This window comes from Myotis daubentonii, chromosome 3, assembly GCF_963259705.1.
Source record: "Myotis daubentonii chromosome 3, mMyoDau2.1, whole genome shotgun sequence".
NCBI lineage: Eukaryota > Metazoa > Chordata > Mammalia > Chiroptera > Vespertilionidae > Myotis > Myotis daubentonii.
The window spans coordinates 116,340,513-116,361,145 of record NC_081842.1 but is presented as its reverse complement, the minus strand read 5'-3'; the positions used below and the strand labels follow the sequence as shown (position 1 = coordinate 116,361,145).

Here is a 20,633-nt window from a genome sequence, read left to right as displayed (position 1 = left end):
AAAAGAGGCTAAGTGAGTTTATCACTACCAAGCCAGAAATGCAAGAAATGCTAAAGGGACTGTTCTAAAAAGAAGAAATAGAAAGGAAAGAGGAACACACGCATAAAGAATAAAAATGGCTACAAACAAGTACCTATCAATTATAACCTTAAATATAAATGGATTAAATGTGCCAATCAAAAGACATTGTGTGGCTGAATGGGTAAAAAAACATGACCCATATATATGTTGTGTACAAGAGACACACCTCAGAGCAAGGGACTCACACATGCAGAAAGTGAAGGGATAGAAAAATATTTTTCAGGCAAATGGAATCGAAAAAAAAAAAAAAAAGCTGGGGTAGCAATACTTATATCCAACAAAACAGACCTTAAAGCAAACGCCGTAACAAGAGACCACTTCATAATACTAAAGGGATTGATACAACAAAAGTATAAAAATCAGAATGATTTTCCCTCATCGTTGATGTTTCTATCTCTTTCTTCCTCTCTGCAATAAAAATTAATAAAGAACAAGCCGGAATTACAAGTGAAATATGGAAAGGCTTCCTGAATAATCAATGGAAAACTCATAGGAGAGAACCCTGATACTCAAGGACCAAAGGTGGAGACCTCATAGAGATTGGAAGGAGGGGCAGAGGCATGAAAGGGTTGTCCGGGCTCCCATAGACAGCAACTGAATCTTGGAGAGATATATCAGCTGTGGAGGGGTGCCACTGGTAACTCTGGGATTTAATCCCTAAGCTGGACTCCCCAGCAGAGAACACCAAACTGAGAAGGGTACACACATAACATTTAGCTCTGAAAAGTGGTGGGGTGCTGTCTGCCAGAGAGTGGCAGCTGAAAGCTTGGACACCCTCTTAAAGGACCAATGCACAAAAAGTCACTGTGGAGTCACCCACCTTATGCTCTGGCGGAGGGAGGGTGAAGTGTACTTGAGCTGCGAGAGCAGAACCCAAGACTGGGGACTCAGGAGATAGAGCTCAGAAAGCAGACAACCCAAGTTTCCTGGGCTGAGTCATTCCCTCACGCAGCAGAGGACATCTTTCCTACATAGACATCTGCATTTCCTGGGGGGAAGACAGTCGACACACCCTATTGGAAAACACCTTGCCCTGAGGCCTCTTAAGACAGTGGTTCTCAAACTTCTGGCCCTTTAAATACAGTTCCTCATGTTCTGACCCAACCATAAAATTATTTTTGTTGATACTTCATAACTATAATGTTACTACTATTATGAATCATATTGTAAATATCTGATATGCAGGATGGTCTTAGGCAACCCCTGTGAAAGGGTCATTCGACCGCCAAAGGGGTCGCGACCCACAGGTTGAGAACCGCTGTCTTAAGAGATTAAAAGTAACAATTAGCCTCCAGGAAGAAGCAACTGCCCCACCATGTTGAAATAAACTCTTGCCATACCTGAGGATGATTGTCTGGGGGCAATTCAAGTTGGAATTCTATTAGTCTCTAGACAGAGGTGGTTTCTGGAGGCTTTGAGTCTTTGCCAGATCCAAGTAGTCAGAAACAGCCTTTAACACTGCCCTGTACTAGAGACTGAGAGGTATAGAGGTAATACCTAATACATAGTCACAAACCCAAACAACCAAAATGTGGAAACAAAGAAACTCCCAAATGAAAGAACTAGAGAATTCTCCAGAAGAAGTGATAAATGAAGCAGAGATAAGAAATTTATCGAACACCCACCCCAAATTGGCGAAATTGCTCAGCTGGTGAGACGGTTTGCAGCCGGGAAGGGCAGAACTCCCCTGGAAAGGTAAAAAAAACCAGGGATTTGGGCAGGAAAGTTTGCCAGACCTCTGAGCCCAGAGGGTCGGAGGGAGACCGCATGGCAGACAGCCGCGTCCCCTGGGACAGGCACAGCCCCTGACGGGGGAAAGGAGATCTGCGGGATTCCTGGCGCTGCCAGGGGATTTGAGAACTGGGTTCTGTGACCACGGAGGACTGAGCCTAAAGGGGGCAGCCTGAAGAGCTGACCTGACCATGCAGTGCCAGTAAGAGAGGAGCTTACAGAACCTAAGCCTTCCCCGTTTCCGCGGCCGGCGTTTGTTTGTTTGTTCTCACCAAATCCTGTTCATGGGACATTTCGGATACAGACACTCACCTGTGCTGAAGAGAGGGAGAGGGTGCGGAGGAGTGGAATCTGGGGAGAGAAGGGGGGCCAGGAGAGGTGGCAGCGAATTGAGTGTTGAGTGCTGAGACACCCCTTAGCCCAGGACTGGGGCAGCCATTCTCTCCAGAGAGTGAGACTCCACCCCCTAGCCCCTAGGCAAGGAGCACAGCCACAACCAGATTCCACCCTGAACAAGATCAAGGATTAAAATAATCTGATCAGTCCCTGGGAGTTAACAGGGTCTGGCCTATAGAAGGATTTTCAATGCCTTATAGCCTCAGAGGCCAACCCCAGAACACTGCCACCCAGAGGGTGAGCCACAAACTGACTCTTTGCTAAACACAAAATAAGGCAGTCTGAGAAACAAATAAGGCCTGCTTTGAAATAAGGACTGTGGTTTACAACACAGAGGAACAGTATATCACAGGGAAACTCAACACTCTCCTGAATACCTGGCAGGACTAAAGGCGAGCCAGACTGAAGAATAGAAGAACCGAAGGACCTTCACTACTGCAATTTTTTTTTCCTTTTTTCACCTTTTAACTAAGAAAACAATTTTTCTTTTTTCTTCTTCTTCTTTTTCCTGATTTTACCCTTTTAATTACTACCTTCTTATTTTTAACCAGCATTATTACTGCTACCATTTTACCATCTTTTAAAGTGCCATTTTATTTTCTCTTTATTCTATTTTGGGATTAGTGTTCTCCATTCTATTTTCATCGTTATATTATTGGTTGTTTCTAGTTTGCATCCATCTACAGGGAGCTGTTGCTGGAATTTGCTGGGATTCGTGGCGGTTCTATAGGAGTATACCCCTCATATAAAAAGTCTCTTCCCCTCTTCCACTTCATTCTCTTTTTTCGCTCTTTTTTCTTTCTTTTCTTTTCTCACTTTTATTTTTCCCCCTTCTTTTTCCCAATTTCATTTTTGCACTCCCTTTTTTGATCCCTACTTTTCTTTTCTTTTTTCTCTTTTATCTTTATCTCTTCCTTCTTCCTTATCCCCTAATTCTCTTTATTCGGGTGGTCACCTTTATTTGGGGTTATTAATATTGTGAATATATTTGTGTTTAGTGCCTGGTACGTGGTGCCTTGTTGTGTTGTATTTTGTGCCCTTAAATCAATGCAGCAGATCCGAGCAATAGCAGCCAACTGAGCACCACACCCTCGGCTAAGGAACAGCAGCTGTACGTGAAACCGCCCCCCACCAGCCAGAAGAGCCACCACAGCTTTGAACAGCACCCACCAGAGGAGCTGCTGCCAACTGAAGAGCAGCTGCTACCGCAACCGCCCGAAGAGCAACCACAGACCAAGGAGTCACTGCCATCCAGGGAGCAGCGACTGAACGACTCAACGTCTAGATATGTCAGTGAGATCAAACATAGGTAGACAAAGAAACCCCCAAAGGAAAGAGAAGGAGGACTCTCCAGAAAAGCAGCTAAGTAATACAGAGGTATGCAACATGACAGAAAAAGAATTCAGAATAAGGGTCCTAGAGTGCATAAACCGGATGGAGGGAAAAATCGACAACCTCTGCAAGAAGCAAGAAGAAACAGATGAAAAAATCAATAACTTAAGTAAGACCCAAGAAGAAATGAAGAGTGATATAGCTGCAATAAAAAACACCATTGAAAGTATCAACAGTAGGCTAGGAGAAGTGGAGGACCGAATTAGTGAATTAGAAGACAAGGAAGCAAAACACACCCAAAATGTACTGCAATTGGAGAAAAAAATTAAAAGACAGGAGGAGAGCCTAAGGGAGCTTTGGGACAACATGAAACGAAACAACATACGAATAACAGGAGTACCAGAACAACAGAAGGATGAACAAGGATTAGAAAACCTATTAGAAGAAATAATATCAGAAAACTTCCCTGAGGTGGGGAAGAAAAAAGTCACACAAGCCCAGAGAGTCCCAAACAAAGTGAACCCGAAAAGACCAACACCAAGACACATCATAATCACCATGGCAAATGTTCAGGACAAAGAGAGAATCTTACAGGCTGCAAGAGAGAGACGGAAAGTTACATACAAGGGATCTCCCATTAGATTGTCAAATAATTTCTCAACAGAAACACATCAGGCCAGAAAAGAATGGACTGAAATTTACAAAGTGATGCAAAGCAAAGGACTGAATCCAAGAATACTCTATCCAGAAAGGCTATCATTCAAACTTGAAGGGGAAATAAGAAGCTTCACAGACAAGAAAAGGCTAAGGGAGTTTATCACCACCAAGCCAGCAATGCAAGGAATGCTAAAGGGACTGGTATAAAAAGAAGAAATAAAAAGCTCAGAAAGAAAATAGCCACACACACACAAAAAAGAAATGGCTACAAACAAGTACCTTTCAATAATAACTTTAAACGTAAATGGACTAAATGCTCCAACCAAAAGACATCGAGTGGCTGAATGGATAAAAAAACATGACCCATACATCTGCTGTCTACAAGAAACCCACCTCATTAGAAGGGACTCACACAGAGTGAAAGTGAAAGGATGGAAAAATATCTTTCAGGCAAATGGAAAGGAAAAGAAAGCTGGGGTAGCAATACTTATATCGGACAAAATAGACCTCAAAGTGAAGGCCTTAACAAGAGATAAGGAAGGCCACTTCATAATACTAAAGGGATCAATACAACAAGAAGATATAACCCTGGTAAACATATATGCACCCAATGTAGGAGCACCCAAATTCATAAAAAACTCCTGGAAGATATCAAAGGAGAGATCGACAACAATGCAATCATAGTAGGGGACTTTAATACACCATTGACAGCACTGGATAAGTCCTATAGACAAACAATCATCAAAGATACAGCAATCCTAAATGACTCACTAGATCAGATGGACTTAATTGACATCTTCAGAACACTTCACCCCAAAGCCAGGAAATATACGTTCTTCTCAGGTGCTCATGGGACATCTTCAAAAATAGACCACATATTGGGTCACAAGCAAAGTATCCCCAAATTCAAGAAGATTGAAATCATAAAAAGCATCTTCGCAGACCACGATGGCATAATACTAGAAATAAACTACAATAAAAACAACCCAAAATACTCAAACACCTGGAAGCTGAATAGCATGCTATTAAATATTGATTGGGTTACCAATGAGATCAAAGAAGAAATTAAAAACATCCTGGAAACTAATGACAATGAAAACACAACAATCCAAAACCTATGGGACACAATGAAAGCAGTCCTGAGAGGGAAGTTTATAGCGCTACAGGCCTATCTCAAAAAACAAGAAAAAATGGTAGTAAATCACCTAACTCTACAACTCAAAGATTTAGAAAGAGAGCAACAAGAAAACCCTAGAGTGAGCAGAAGGAAGGAGATAATAAAGATTAGAGCAGAAATAAATGACATAGAGACCAAAAAAACAATACAGAAAATCAATGAAACCAAGAGCTGGTTCTTTGAAAGGATAAAGAAGATTAACAAACCTCTAGCCAGACTCACCAAGAAGCAAAGAGAGAGGACCCAAATAAACAAAATCAGAAACGATAGAGGTGAAATAACAACAGACCCCACAGAAATACAAATGATTGTTAAAAAATACTATGGACAGCTCTACTCCAACAAACTAGACAACATGGAGCAAATGGACAAATTCCTAGAAAAATACAACATTCCAAAACTCAATCAGGAAGAATCTAAAAATCTCAACAGGCCAATAACTATGGAAGAAATTGAAGAAGTCATCAAAAAGCTTCCATCAAACAAAAGCCCTGGACCAGACGGCTTCACAGGGGAGTTTTACCAAACATTCAAGGAAGAACTAAAACCTATCCTCCTCAGACTACTACAAAAAATTCAAGAGGAAGGAACACTTCCAAGCTCATTCTATGAAGCCAGCATCACCCTAATACCAAAACCAGGTAAAGACAACACAATGAAAGAGAATTACAGGCCAATATCCCTCATGAACATAGATGCCAAAATCCTCAACAAAATCTTAGCAAATTGGATCCAGCAGTACATCAGAAAGATCATACACCATGACCCAGTTGGATTTATCCCAGGGATGCAAGGATGGTACAATATCCGCAAATCAATAAACGTGATACATCACATAAATAAATTGAAAGAAAAAAACAACATGGTCATATCAATTGATGCAGAGAAAGCATTTGACAAAATTCAACACCCATTTTTGATAAAAACTCTCAGCAAGGTGGGAGTAGAAGGATCATACCTCAACATAATAAAAGCCATATATGACAGGCCCACAGCCAGCATCATACTCAACGGACAAAAACTAACACCATTTCCCCTAGGAACAGGAACAAGACAGGGATGCCCCCTCTCACCACTCCTGTTCAACATAGTACTGGAAGTGTTAGCCATTGCAATTAGGCAAGAAGAAGAAATAAAAGGCATCCAAATTGGAAAAGAGGAAGTAAAACTGTCCTTATTTGCAGACGACATGATATTATACATACAAAACCCTAGAGATTCCATCAAAAAGCTACTAGACTTAATACATGAATTTGGCAATGTAGCAGGATACAAAATTAACCCCAAGAAATCTGAGGCATTTCTATACACCAATAGTGAACTTTCAGAAAGAGAGATTATAAAAACAATCCCGTTTACCATCGCACCAAAAAAATTAAGCTACCTAGGAATAAACTTAACTAAAGAGGTAAAAGACCTCTACTCAGAAAACTACAGGACGTTGAAAAAAGAGATAGAGGAAGACATAAACAGATGGAAGAACATACCGTGTTCATGGATTGGTAGACTCAACATCATTAAAATGTCCATACTACCCAAAGCAATCTATAAATTCAACGCACTTCCCATTAAAATACCAACAGCATACTTCAGAGATCTAGAACGAACTTTCCAAAAATTCATCTGGAATAAAAAAAGACCCCGAATAGCTGCAGCAATCCTGAAAAAGAACAAAGTAGGTGGGATCTCAATACCAGATATCAAGATGTATTACAAAGCCACTGTTCTCTAAACTGCCTGGTACTGGCACAAGAATAGGCATACAGATCAATGGAATAGAATAGAGAGCCCAGAAATCGGCCCGAACCAATATTCTCAATTAATATTTGACAAAGGAGGCAAGAACATACAATGGAGTCAAGACAGTCTCTTCAATAAATGGTTTTGGGAAAATTGGACAGATATATGCAAGAAAATGAAACTAGACCACCAACTTACACCATACACAAAAATAAACTCAAAATGGATAAAGGACTTAAATGTACGACAGGAAACCATAAAAATTCTAGAAGAATCCAAAGGCAACAAAATCTCAGACATATGCCGAAGCAATTTCTTCACTGATACAGCTCCTAGGGCACTTGAATCTAAAGAGAAAATGAAAAAATGGGACTACATCAAAATAAAAAGCTTCTGCACAGCAAAAGAAACCATCAACAAAACAACGAGAAAACCCACTGTGTGGGAAAACATATTTGCCAATGACATATCTGATAAGGGCCTAATCTCCAAAATTTATAGGGAACTCATACAACTTAACAAAAGGAAGATAAACAATCCAATCAAAAAATGGGCAAAGGACCTAAATAGACACCTTTCAAAAGAGGACATTCAGAAAGCCAAGAGACATATGAAAACATGCTCAAAGTCACTAATCATCCGAGAGATGAAAATCAAAACAACAATGAGGTATCATCTCACACCTGTCAGGCTGGCTATCATCAACAAATCAAGAAACGACAAGTGCTGGAGAGGATGTGGAGAAAAAGGAACACTTGTGCACTGCTGGTGGGAATGCAGACTGGTGCAGCCACTATGGAAGACAGTATGGAGTTTCCTCAAAAAACTGAAAATGGAACTCCCATTTGACCCTGTGATCCCACTTCTAGGAATATATCCCAAGAAACAGAAACACCAATCAGAAAGGATATATGCTCCCCTATGTTCATAGCAGCACAATTCACCATAGCTAAGATCTGGAAACAGCCTAAGTGGCCATCAGTAGATGAATGGATTAGAAAACTGTGGTACATCTACATGATCGAATACTATGCTGCTCTAAAAAGGAAGGAATGCTTACCATTTGCAACGGCATGGATGAAACTGGAGAGCATTTTGCTAAGTGAAATAAGCCAGTCAATGAAGGAAAAATACCACATGATCTCACTCATTCATGGATAATAGAGACCATTATAAACTTTTGAACAATAATAGATACAGAGGCAGAGCTGCCTCAAACAGATTGTCAAACTGCAGCGAGAAGGCCGGGGAGGGTGGGGGTGCAGGAGGTAGGAAGGTAAGAGATCAACCAAAGGACTTGTATGCATGCATATAAGCATAACCAATGGACATAAGACACCGGGGGATAGGGGAGGCTAGGGGACTGTAAAAAAAAAAAAAAAAAAGAAAAAGAAAAGAAATTTATCTGAAACGGAGTTCAGAGTAATGGTGGTAAAAATGCTCCACAGTATGAAAAAAGATATGGTAACTATGAAAAAAGAACAGTCTGAGAAAAAGAATGACATAATACAAATAAAGAACACACTGGAAGGAACACACAGCAGATTGGGGGAAGCTGAGGATGGAATCAGTGATTTAGAAGACAGAGTTGAAAATATCACTCAATTAGAGAACCAAAAAGAAAAAAAACAATTAAAAAAAGGAGGACAGACTAAGGGAGCTGTGGGACAATGTGAAATGTAACAATATTAGAATAGTAGATGCGCCAGAAGAAGCAGAAAGGAAGAGAGGAATAGAGAAGGTGTTTGAAGAAATAATGGTAGAAAACTTCCCAAACCTGGTAAAGTAAAAAGTCACACAAGTTCAGGAGGAACAGAGAATCCCAAAGAAGAAGAACCCAAAAAGGCCCACGCCCAGACACATCATAATTAAAATGCCAAAAATGAAAGACAAAGAGAGAAACTTAAAGGCAGCAAGAGAAAAGAAAACTGTTACCTACAAAGGAGTTCCCATAAGGCTGATACCTGATTTCTCATCAGAAACTCTACAGGCCTGAAGGGATGGCATGAAGTACTCAAGGTAATGCAAAGCAAGGATCTAAGGCCAAGATTACTATATCCAGCAAGGTTATCATTCAAACTAGAGTCAAATAAAGAGCTTCCCGGACAAAAAAAGGCTAAAGGAATTCATCACCACCAAGCCAGAATTACAAGAAATGCTAAAGGGATTGCTGAGAAGAAGAAACAGAGAGAGAAACCTAGCCATACAGAATTAAAATGTCTATAAATAAGTACCTCTCAATAATAATCCTAAATGTAAATGGATTAAAGGCTCCAATAAAAAGGTGTAGAGTAGCTGAATGGATATAAAACCATGACCCAACTATATGATGACCCACCTCAAAACAAAGACACACACATGATGAAAGTGAAGGGATGGAAAAAAATTTTCCATGCAAATGAAAAGAAAAAAAAGCTGGAGCAGCAATACTCATATCTGACAAAATAGACTTTAAAAGCATCATGCTAAGCAAAAATAAGCACGTCAGAGAAAGATAAATATCATACAATCTCACTCATTTGTGGAATATACTGAACAACATAAACTGATGAACAAAAATAGAGCCAGAGGGGGGAAAAATATTCTAGAATATAATAGAAGTAATCATGTTATTTGTAGATTTCTAATATTTCCTAAAATTTTTGTGATATCATACTATGTTAGTTTTGGTAATATTATTATACCTAAAATCCTTTTATTCTTGAAATATTAATGTTTATTGCATGTCATATTATTATATGTAAGTTCATTTTTCTTGAATAATTGGTGTTTACTGCATGTAACATTATGATATTTAAAATAGTTTTTCTTGACAAAGAAAATAAATAAATCACCAATGACCAGTGGGGGTGGGGAGGGTGGGGGGGGTGGGGAGAGAAGAGTATATAACTCAGGTAAATATATACGCACCCAATGTAGGAGCACCCAAATACAAAAAAACCCCTTTTGGATCATATCACGGAAGAGATTGAGAGCAATACAATCATAGTAGGGGACTATAATTCTCATTGACATCACTGGGTACATCAATTCTAAACAATTCACTAGATCAGATGGACTTAATTAACATCTTCAGAACATTTTACCCCAAAGATACAGCATATACATTCTTTTCAAGTACACATGGGATATTTTCAAAGATAGACCACATACTGGGACAGTGCCGGGAGCCGGTCCATCCTTGCTGTTTCAAGGGACCTGGCATATATGGCATACGGTTCTTAATATGTTTGCTCACCTTCTAGACGCTGTGTTTTAACCAAGGTCACCTCTCCGAGAAAGGTTGAATCCCCAGGTAGGGATTTTCCCCTGAAGTTAGGGAGGGAATAAAACCCCTCAACTAAGTGCCAGGCGGGTAATTAATCCCTTTAACTACGAACAATCATGCTTAAACTACATAATCTTTTCTCCCTGGAATGGAGATAAGAAACGCCCTAACCTTTGTAATAGAGATTGATAGGATTAAATCAACTGGTATAAATACAGTTGTAACAAGACAGAAAGACTCAGAACTTAGAACAGAATCAAGAAGACAGAACCTACACGGAGCCTAGAGACAAAAGAACTTCACTGGAGAGAGCATGCCGGAGGATCCTGGACAGGGACTGGCCTCGGAGCCTAGAGACAGAGCCTAGCGGGAGAACATGGCAATAGACCCTGGACTGAACCTGACTATAGAACATGGCAAGAGAACCTGACTAGAACCTGAAGACCGAACCTGGCTGGAGATCTCAGACAGAACCTGGCTGGATCTCCGAAGCAGAACCTCTCTGGAGATCCAGACCAGAACTTGGCTGGAGATCCTGGCTAGAGATCCTGGCTAGGCTGCTGATCAACTGAACACTGTTCCCGTGCCATTCCTTCTTCGCCGACTCCGTCCACACCTTTGGGGACCCCTGGACCCGCTGGGGTTGGACCCCGGCATATGGCGCCCGAACAGGGACCCCTAGGTAAGCGCCCCACACTCGGGATGGATAGGACTCCACCGTAGGAAGAGGGTGGATAGTCTTCGCCGACTCCGTCCACACCTTTGGGAACCCCTGGAACAGGATTCCCTTAGGTAAGCCACCCCATTGAGAACCTCCACACTCGGGACGGATCAGACTCCACCGTAGGAAGAGGGTGGATAGTCTTCGCCGACTCCGTCCACACCTTTGGGAACCCCTGGAACAGGATTCCCCTAGGTAAGCCCCCCTCCCCCATTGAGAACCCCCACACTCGGGACGGATCAGACTCCACCGTAGGAAGAGGGTGGATAGTCTTCGCCGACTCCGTCCACAACTTTGGGGACCCCTGGACCCGCTGGGGTTGGACCCCGGCAGGACAGAGACAAAGTCTTTTCAAATTCAAGAAGATTGAAATCGTATCAAGCATCTTCTCAGATCACAATGGCATATTAGAAATAAACTACAATAAAAACAATAAAACAAATCGAAACACTTGGAGGCTAAACAGAATGTATAAAACAATGAATGGGCTACCAAAGAGATCAAAGAAGAAATAAAAACATCCCGGAAACAAATGAAAATGAAAGCACAACAATCCAAAATCTATGGGACACAGTAAAAGCAGTCCTGAGAGGGAAGTTCGTAGCAGTAGGGGCCTACTTCAATGAACAAGAAAAAGTGGTAATAAATTATATAACCCTGCAACTTAAAGAATTAGAAAGAGAGCAACAAGAAAAGCCCAGAGCGAGCAGAAAGAAGGAAATAACAAAGATCAAAATGGCTACAAACAGGCACCTATCAATAATAACCGAGAGACAAAAAAAACAATACAAAAGACCAATAAAACCAAGAGCTGGTACTTTGAAAGGATAAACAAGATTGATGAACCTCTAGCCAGGCTCACCAAGAAGCAGAGAGAGAGGACCCAAATAAACAAAATCAGAAATGAAAGAGGCGAAATAACAACGGACCCCACAAAAAGAAGGATTGTAAAAAAATACTATGAACAACTCTATTCCAACAAACTGGTCAATATAGAAGAAATGGACATATTCCTAGAAAAATATGACCTTCCAAAAACTCAATTGCTGGAGGCTAGGAACAGTAGTTAGCATAATAAAGGCAGGAGGTCCATCAAAAGGTTGATGGACACCTTCAGCAGGGTTGAAAATCTGAATGATATGACCTGCTGCTGGAACAGCTGAAGGCAGTTCCCCCAACCTGATAATTTTTTTATTGTTTACCAGACCTTACCTTTGATATGTATATCAGCTTTGCTAGAGGGCAAAATGTGTAAATAAAAAGCCCTGGGTGAGGAGATTCCAGAAGCTTAGTCACTAGAACTAAGTTTCTGTCTGGCCCTCAAAAATGCCTTCCAAATTCACATTTCTTGACTACTCTCTTTAATCCACTGATGCACAGCCCCTTTTCCAGATTCCTGAACCGTTGTAGATGCTGAGTAAGACCCCAGCTCTTAATCAGGAATAATAAAAAAATCTGAATAGGGAAGGGAAGGTGGCGGCCCGCGAAGATGTTGCTGGACCTGTCCGAGGAGCACAAGGAGCACCTGGCCTTTCTGCCGCGAGTGAACAGCTCAGTACTCGGTCGTCGCCGAGTTTGGGCGGATTGTGGTGGAGTTCCTGAGGCGAGGCGCAAACCCCAAGATCTACGAGGGCGCTGCCAGAAAACTCAATGTGAGTAGTAACACTGTCCAGCATGGCGTGGAAGGATTAATATACCTGCTCACTGAAAGCTCAAAGCTCATGATTTCCGAACTGGATTTCCAAGACTGTTTTTGTTCTGGGATTCTCAGAAGAATTGAACAAATTGTTGCTTCAGCTTTATCTGGATAACAGAAAGGAGATCAGAACTATTCTGAGTGAACTGGCACCAGACCTCCCCAGTTGCCACAGCCTTGAATGGCGACTAGATGTACAGCTTGCAAGCAGAAGCCTCAGGCAACAGATAAAACCATCAGTGACTATAAAATTACACCTTAATCAGAATGGAGATCGCAACACCAAAGTTCTGCAGACAGATCCAGCTACCCTGATGCACTTGGTTCAGCAACTGGAACAAGCATTGGAGGAAATGAAAACAAACCACTGTAGGAGAGTTGTGCACAGTATCAAGTAGTCCCGGTTTTAAGTTTTATTTCCTTTTAATTGCTTGTGAATTAATGATGTGCAGCAATTACTTTTAAAAACTGTTTTTTTTTACTTAATTGATAGTGATAACTACATATAGATTCTATGAAAGTTTTTTTTCCTATGACAAGATCTGAAGTCATGTTCAAAAGCTGACATAAAGTTTCTTTCCTGGTGCTAAATGTGGTCAGCTTCTTGACAAATTAGGATGTATTTTCTATTTCAAATATGTAAATAGGATTGAATCAGCTGAAAGTGAATCTATACTGTTCATACTATCTGTATATATGAATGATTACACTTAGTACTTCTTTTGACTACTTAACTTTATTATTTTCTTCCTTATTGACCAAAATTTGAAAATAAAATTTGCAGTATTACTATTACTATACTGTTACTATTCAGAATGTTTCTAGACAGTTCAGTGTTTTTGAACTTTAAAAGCAACTCATGGATGTTAATAGCCACAGAATAGTTGGAAATAAATATGAATTTTTTTAAATGCTCTATAGCTTAGGCAGTTCATGCATTTTTCTTTGCGCATTGCTTAAGTTTGAATTGTCATGGCTAATTAGCTTAAGTATTTAGTAATCAAATTTGTGCAATCATATATATTACATTTTATCAAGGACTACTTTTTGCCCGAATACCCAAAGTGACTAAGATACATGTTGTCATTTACATTTATAAACAATGCTTGCAGGAGTAATATAATTGATTTTTAATTATCTGGCTAAAAATTACAGTCACTTTTTATATTTTTGTTTAAATAAAATATAAAGAAGGCAAAAAAAAAAATCTGAATAGGATAACTATGAAGGAAATTGAAGTAGTAATCAAAAAACTTCCAGCAAACAAAAGCTGTGAGCAGAAGGCTTCACAGGGGAGCATATAACTAAACATTCAAAGAAGAACTAAAACCTATCCTCCTCAGACTATTCCAAAAAATTCAAGAGGAAGGAATACTTCCAAGCTCTTTCTATGAAGCCAGCATTACCCTAATCCTAAAACCAGATAAAGGCACTACAAAGAAAGAGAATTACAGGCTAATATCTCTGATGAACATAGATGCTAAAATCTTCCAAAAAATCCTAGGAAATCTGATCCAGCATTATATTAGGAAGATCATACCATGACCAATTGGGATTTATGGAAGGATGGTACATTATCTGCAAAACAATAAATGTGATATATCCCATAAACAAATTAAGAGATAAAAATTACATAATCCTATCAATTGATGTAGAAAAAGCATTTGACAAAATCCAACACATTTCCTTGATAAAAACTCTCAGCACAGTCGGAATAGAGGGATCATACCTCAACATAAAAAAAAGCCTTATATGACAAACCTACAGCCAACATCATACTCAATGGGCTAAAATTAAAACCATTTCCCCTAAGAAGAGAAACAAGACAGGGATGCCCACTCTCATCACTCCTGTTCAACAGAGTACTGGAAGTGTTAGCTATAGCGATTAGAAAAGAAGAAGAAATAAAAGGTGGAAAAGAAGAAGCAAAACTGTCATTATTCGCAGATGACATGATATTATACATAGAAAACCATAAAGACCCCATCAAAAAAATACTGGATTTAATAAATGAATTCAGCAATGTAGCAGAATACAAAATTAACACCCAGAAATCTATGGCTTTAAAAAAATTTTTTTTTATTGATTTCAGAGAGGAAGAGAGAGGGAGAGATAGAAACATCAATGATGAGAGACAATCATTGATCGGCTACCTCCTTTACACCCTCTACCATGGATTGATCTCACAACCCAGAAATATGCCCTTGACTGGATTCAAACCTGGGACCCTTCAGTCCGCAGGCCAATGCTCTATCCACTGAGCAAAACAAGCTATGGCTATGGCTGTTTTATACACCAATAATGAATTCACAGAAAGAGAAACAAATCAAACAATCCCATTTACCATTGCACCAAAAGGGTAAGACATCTAGGAATAAACATCACTAAAGAAGAAAAAGACCTGTACTCGGCAAACTACAGGGACTGAAAAAAAAAAGGGAGAGGAAGATAGAAACAAATGGAAGAATATACCTTGTTCATAGATTGGTAGAATCAACAGCATTAAATGTCCATACTACCCTAAGCAAGTTATAGATTAATGCAATTCCCATTAAAATACCAACAGCATATTTTACAGACCTACAACAAACTCTCCAAAAATTCATCCTATATAATAAACGACTATGGAAATCGACCAAACGGCAGAAAGACCAGTTGCTGTGATGCACACTGACCACCATGGGGCAGACACTCAACACAGGAGCTGGCCCCTGGTGGTCAGTGTGCTCCTACAGGGGGAGCGCCGCTCAGCCAGAAGATGGGCTCACAGTTGGTGAACACAGCACCGGTGATGGAAGCCTCTCCCACATCCATGGCAGTGCTAAGAATGTCTGACTGATGGCTTAGGCCCGCTCCCCTTGTGCCTATTCCTCTGAGGGCTCCCGGACTTATAGAGGGCACAGGACGGACTGAAGGATCCTCCGCTGGAGTGTACGAATTTTATGCACCGGGCCTCTAGTATGGAATAAAGTAAGATCCCGAATAGCTGCAGCAATCTTGAGAATGAAGAACAAAGTTGGAGGGGTCACAATACCAGATATCAAGCTATATTACAAAGCCAGTGTCCTCAAAACTGCCTTGTACTGGCACAAGAACAGGCATATAGATCAATGTAACAGAAACTGACCCAAGCCATTATGCTGAATTAATATTTGACAAAGGATGCAAGAGCATACAATGGAGTCAAGACAGTCTCTTCAATAAATGGTGTTGGGAAAATAGGACAGATACCTGCAAAAAAATGAAACTAGACCACCAACTTACACCATATACAAAAATAAACTCAAAATGGATAAAGGACTTGAATGTAAGATGGTAAAGCATAAAAATCCTACAAGACTCCACAGGCAGCAAAATAGCAGACATATGTCATAGCAATATTTTTACCAATACAGCTCCTAGGACAATGGAAACTAAGGAGAAAATAAGCAAATGGGACAACATCAAAATAAAAAGCTCTGCACAGCAAAAAACACACAACAACTATCAACAAAACAACACTGCATGAGAGAACATTTTTGCCAATGTTATATCCGATAAGGGTTTCATCTCCAACATTTATAGGGAACTCACACAAGTTAACAAATGGATGATAAACAATCCAATCAAAAAATGGGAAAACGACTTAAATAAGACACTTTTCAAAAGTGGACATACAGACAGCCAACAGACATATGAAAACATAGTTAAAGTCACTAATCATCTGAGAGATGCAAATCAAAATGAGAATGAGATACCATCTCACACCTGTCAGAATGGCTATCATCAACAAATCAACAAACGACTGCTGGTGGGAATGCAGACTGGTGCAGCCACTGTGGAAAACAATATGGAGTTTCCTCAAAAAATTAAAAATGGAACTCACATTTGACCCAGTAATCCCACTTCTAGGAATACATTCCAAGAAACCAGAAACACCAATCATAAAGGACAAGCACCCGTGTTCATAGCAGCACAATTTACAAAAGCTAAGATTTGGAAACAGCCTAAGTGCCCATCAGCAGATGAGTGGATTTAAAAACCCTGGTACATCTACACAATGGAGTACTAGGCTTCTGTAAAAAAGAAAGAACTCTTATATTGGCAACAGCATGGATGGACATGGAGAGCATTATGCTAAGCAAAATAACCCAGTCAGAGAAAGATGAGTGAGATCATTTGTGGAATATAATGAACAAAATAAACTGATGAACAAAAATAGATTCAAAGTCAGGGAAGCATTGAACAGGCCATCAACCTTCAGAGAGAAGGTAGGGGAGGGAAGTGGGGGAGTAAGAGATTAACCATAGGACCTGTATGCATGCATATAAGCATAACCGATGGACACAGACAACAGAGGGTTGAGGGCATGTGCTGGAGGGTGGGAGTAGTCAGGGAGAAGTCAATGGGGGAAAAAGGAGACATATGCAATAGTATATGTCATAGTTGAAACAATAAAGAATAAAAAAAAAAAGTATACACACACACACACACACACACACACACACACACACACACACACACTAGAGGCCCGGCTCTACCCTGTGCCCTCTCCCAGTCTGGGACCCCTCGGGAGATAATGACCTGCTGGCTTAGGCCTGCTCCCGGGTGGCAGAGGGCAGGCCCAATCCCTAGGTGCAGCCCCTGGTCGGGCTCAGAGCAGGGCCGATTGGGGAGTTGGGGCGCCGCCCCCTGTCATGCACAGAGCAGGGCGGATTGGAAGGTTGTGATGCCACCCTCAGTCACGCTCAGGGTAGGGCCAATTGGGGGGTTGGGGCACCGCCCCCTGTCACACTCAAGGCAGGGTCGATGGGGAGGTTGCGGCGCAACCCGTCACGCACAGAGCAGGGCCAATCAGGGGGTTGGGGCTCCATACCCTGTCACGCACAGAGCAGGGCCCATCAGGGGGGTTGGGGCTCCGTACCCTGTCACATTCAAGGCAGGGTCAATGGGGAGGTTGCGATGCCACCCCCTGTCATGCACAGAGGAGGGTCAATCAGGGGTTTGGGGAGCTCCCCCCTGTCACTAACAGAGTAGGGCCTAGAGGGGAGTTGGGGCACCGCCCCGTCACACACAGAGCAGGGTGGATCAGGGGGTTGGGGTGCCGCCCTCTATCACCCACAGAGCAGAGCCGATCAGGGGGTTGGGCGCTGCCACGGTCACACTCAGGGCAGGGCCGATAGGGAGGTTATGGCTCTACCCCATCATACACAGAGCAGGGCCCGTGGGGGGGGGGGGTTGGGGCGCGGCCCTCTATCACCAACAGAGCAGTGCCGATCAGGGGGTTGGGGCGCTGCCACTGTCACACTCAGGGCAGGGCCGATGGGGAGGTTATGGCTCTACCCTGTCACACACAGAGCAGGGCCCGTGCGGGAGGATTGGGGCGCTGCATCCTATCACACACAGAGCCGCAGGGCGATCAGGGGGTTGGGGAGCTCCCCCCCCCATCAGGCACAGAGCAGGGCTGATCGGGGGGTTGAGGCGCCTTCCCCTGTCACGAACAGAGCAGGGTGGATAGGGAGGTTGTGGCCCCGCCCCCTGTCACACACACAGCCCCAGGGCAATCAGGGGGTTTGGGCGCTGCCCCGTCACGCTGATCCCGGTGCCGGGAGGCCTCTCGGCTCTGCTGATCCTGGTGCTGGGAGCCATTTACCCTTTTACTATATAGCATAGAGGCCTGGTGCATGGGTGGGGGCCGGCTGGTTTGCCCTGAAGGGTGTCCTGGATCAGGGTGGGGGTCCCCACTGGGGTGCCTGGCCAGCCTGGGAAAGGGGATGATGGCTGTTTGCAGCTGGTCACACACCCTTCAGGGTGGGGGTCCCCACTGGGGTGCCTGGCCATTTTGGGTGAGGGGCTGAGGGTTGTTTTCAGGCTGGCGGGTGACTGAAGCTCCCAGCTGCTCCTTTTTTTCTTTTTTTCTTTAATTCTGGGCCAGCTTTAGCTCTGACTCCAGCTCTGAGGCCCCTGCTGCTGAAAGCAGGTATCTGGTTTGTTTGTGTTCTATAATCGAAACACTGTATCAACTCCAGCTCTGAGATCCTGGCTCGCTGAAAGCAGGTTTGTGGGGTTTTGTTTAGCTTCTATATTTGTAACTATGTTTCAAACTGCAAGCTCAGAGGCCGGCAAGGCAGGCGGGGAATGTTGGTTACCTCTGTCACTGAAGCAAGCAAGCCTCATGTTAGTTTCAAGCTGCCTGGCTGCTGGCCGCCAACTTGGCTGGCAGTTAATTTGCATATCGCCCTGATTAGCCAATGGGACAGGTAGCGGACATACGCTAATTACCATGTTTCTCTTTTATTAGATAGGATATATATATATTTGTGTGTGTGTGTGTGTGTGTGTGTGCGTGTAGCCCAGTCGCTGTGGTTCAGTGCTTGGGGGCTGACCCGTGTGTGCATCAGGGGATCGCTGGTTCAATTCCCAGTCAAGGCACATGCCCAGGTTGCAGGCTTATTCACCAGCAGGAGATATGCAGGAGGCAGTCAACTGATGATGTGTTTTCTCATGAATTATTTTCTCTCTCTCCCCCTCTCCCTTCCTTCCTCTCTTAGATCCATTAAAAACAACAAATCACATATATTAAAAATAAAAGAATATATATGTATATTTAAATCTTTCATGCACTGACCTCATCAATAAAAGGTATTAGTACCACAGCTTCCCATTCCTGTTGTTTCCCATTTAGGTCAGTTTTAAAATCAGGTGGATAATATTCTATAATGGGTGAGTCCTCACTGGTCATCAAATGCTGTGGAAAGACAAAATAGTATAATAGAGATATAAGAATATCAATATAACTTTATGTTAATATTTATAATATTTCCTCAAATGTTAGTTTAAAATTGCTAAGCAAAGCACTACTAAATTTTTATGTCCTAGATATGTTGCAACATACTATAATTTGATTTTCACCTATGATACTTCTAACTTCACTGCTACTCATTACTTTCCCATTCCAGTGGTAATGTGGCAAAACTATCTGGATTATGAAATTTAATTTCATCATTTCTATCTTGTCCTTTCACTCTTCATTTCTACCTAAATTCTGTTTTTATTTCACAGGCTTCTAATAGTTCTCCATTTTTAACCTTGAATTAAATAATTTACTTTCATGCCCTAATCATCTGATTTTATTAAGGGCCATTTGAATATTTATAACTTCACTTGTGGGCCATATAAAATTATCAGCTTAAAAATTAGCAGGCTCGCCCTAACCGGTTTGGCTCAGTGGAAAGAGCGTCAGCCTGCAGACTCAAGGGTCCCAGGCTGGATTCCGGTTAAGGGCATGTACCTCGGTTGCGAGCACATGCCCAGTACGGAGTGTGCAGGAGGCAGCTGATCGATGTTTCTTTCTCATCAATGTTTCTAACTCTCTATCCCTCTCCCTTCCTCTTTGTAAAAAATCAATAAAATATATTAAAAAAAAATAACAGGCTATATTTGGTCAAGCATTTAACTCACCTCTAATCCCTTGGCAGTGCCAGACCAAGTAATTTCATGAGCCTTATGCATCCATTGGGCCAAACATTCCCCACCCCTACTCTAAAAGAACTAAATGATTTTTACCCTCAGAATCAGCTTTGTAGGCTTAGTGTAATTGTGGTAACTCAACTGCCCCTAAATATCTCCCCCTTGTTATGTGAAATATGTTAACCACGGAAAAGCCATTTGTTCCACAATTTGATAAATGAAATGCTTAAAACCGAAACATAAACGGAGAGAAATGACTTATCAGAACCATACCTATTCTAATAGACAGAAGGTAAAAGTACAGGAATGATCTGAAAATGTTTGGACAAAGTTGATGGCTTCAGATTTTTCCTGTCTCAGTTTATTGTCATCAGAGAAGAGACAA

General features: G+C 41.7%; 1 protein-coding gene and 1 pseudogene across 9 annotated transcripts in view; one reads left to right on the top strand and one right to left on the bottom strand.

Moving 5' to 3' along the window:
• The window catches only part of XRN1 (5'-3' exoribonuclease 1), a 196,300-nt gene that overhangs the window by 116,312 nt on the left and 59,355 nt on the right, over positions 1-20,633 (bottom strand). For all 9 annotated transcript variants that reach the window (XM_059688279.1, XM_059688272.1, XM_059688274.1 and 6 more), the window contains one exon: positions 19,407-19,526. In XM_059688279.1, the coding sequence (XP_059544262.1) occupies positions 19,407-19,526 (120 nt within the window). Of the gene's footprint in view, positions 1-19,406; positions 19,527-20,633 lie in introns of those variants that run through there.
• On the top strand, positions 12,578-13,594 carry LOC132230598 (COMM domain-containing protein 2-like; annotated as a pseudogene).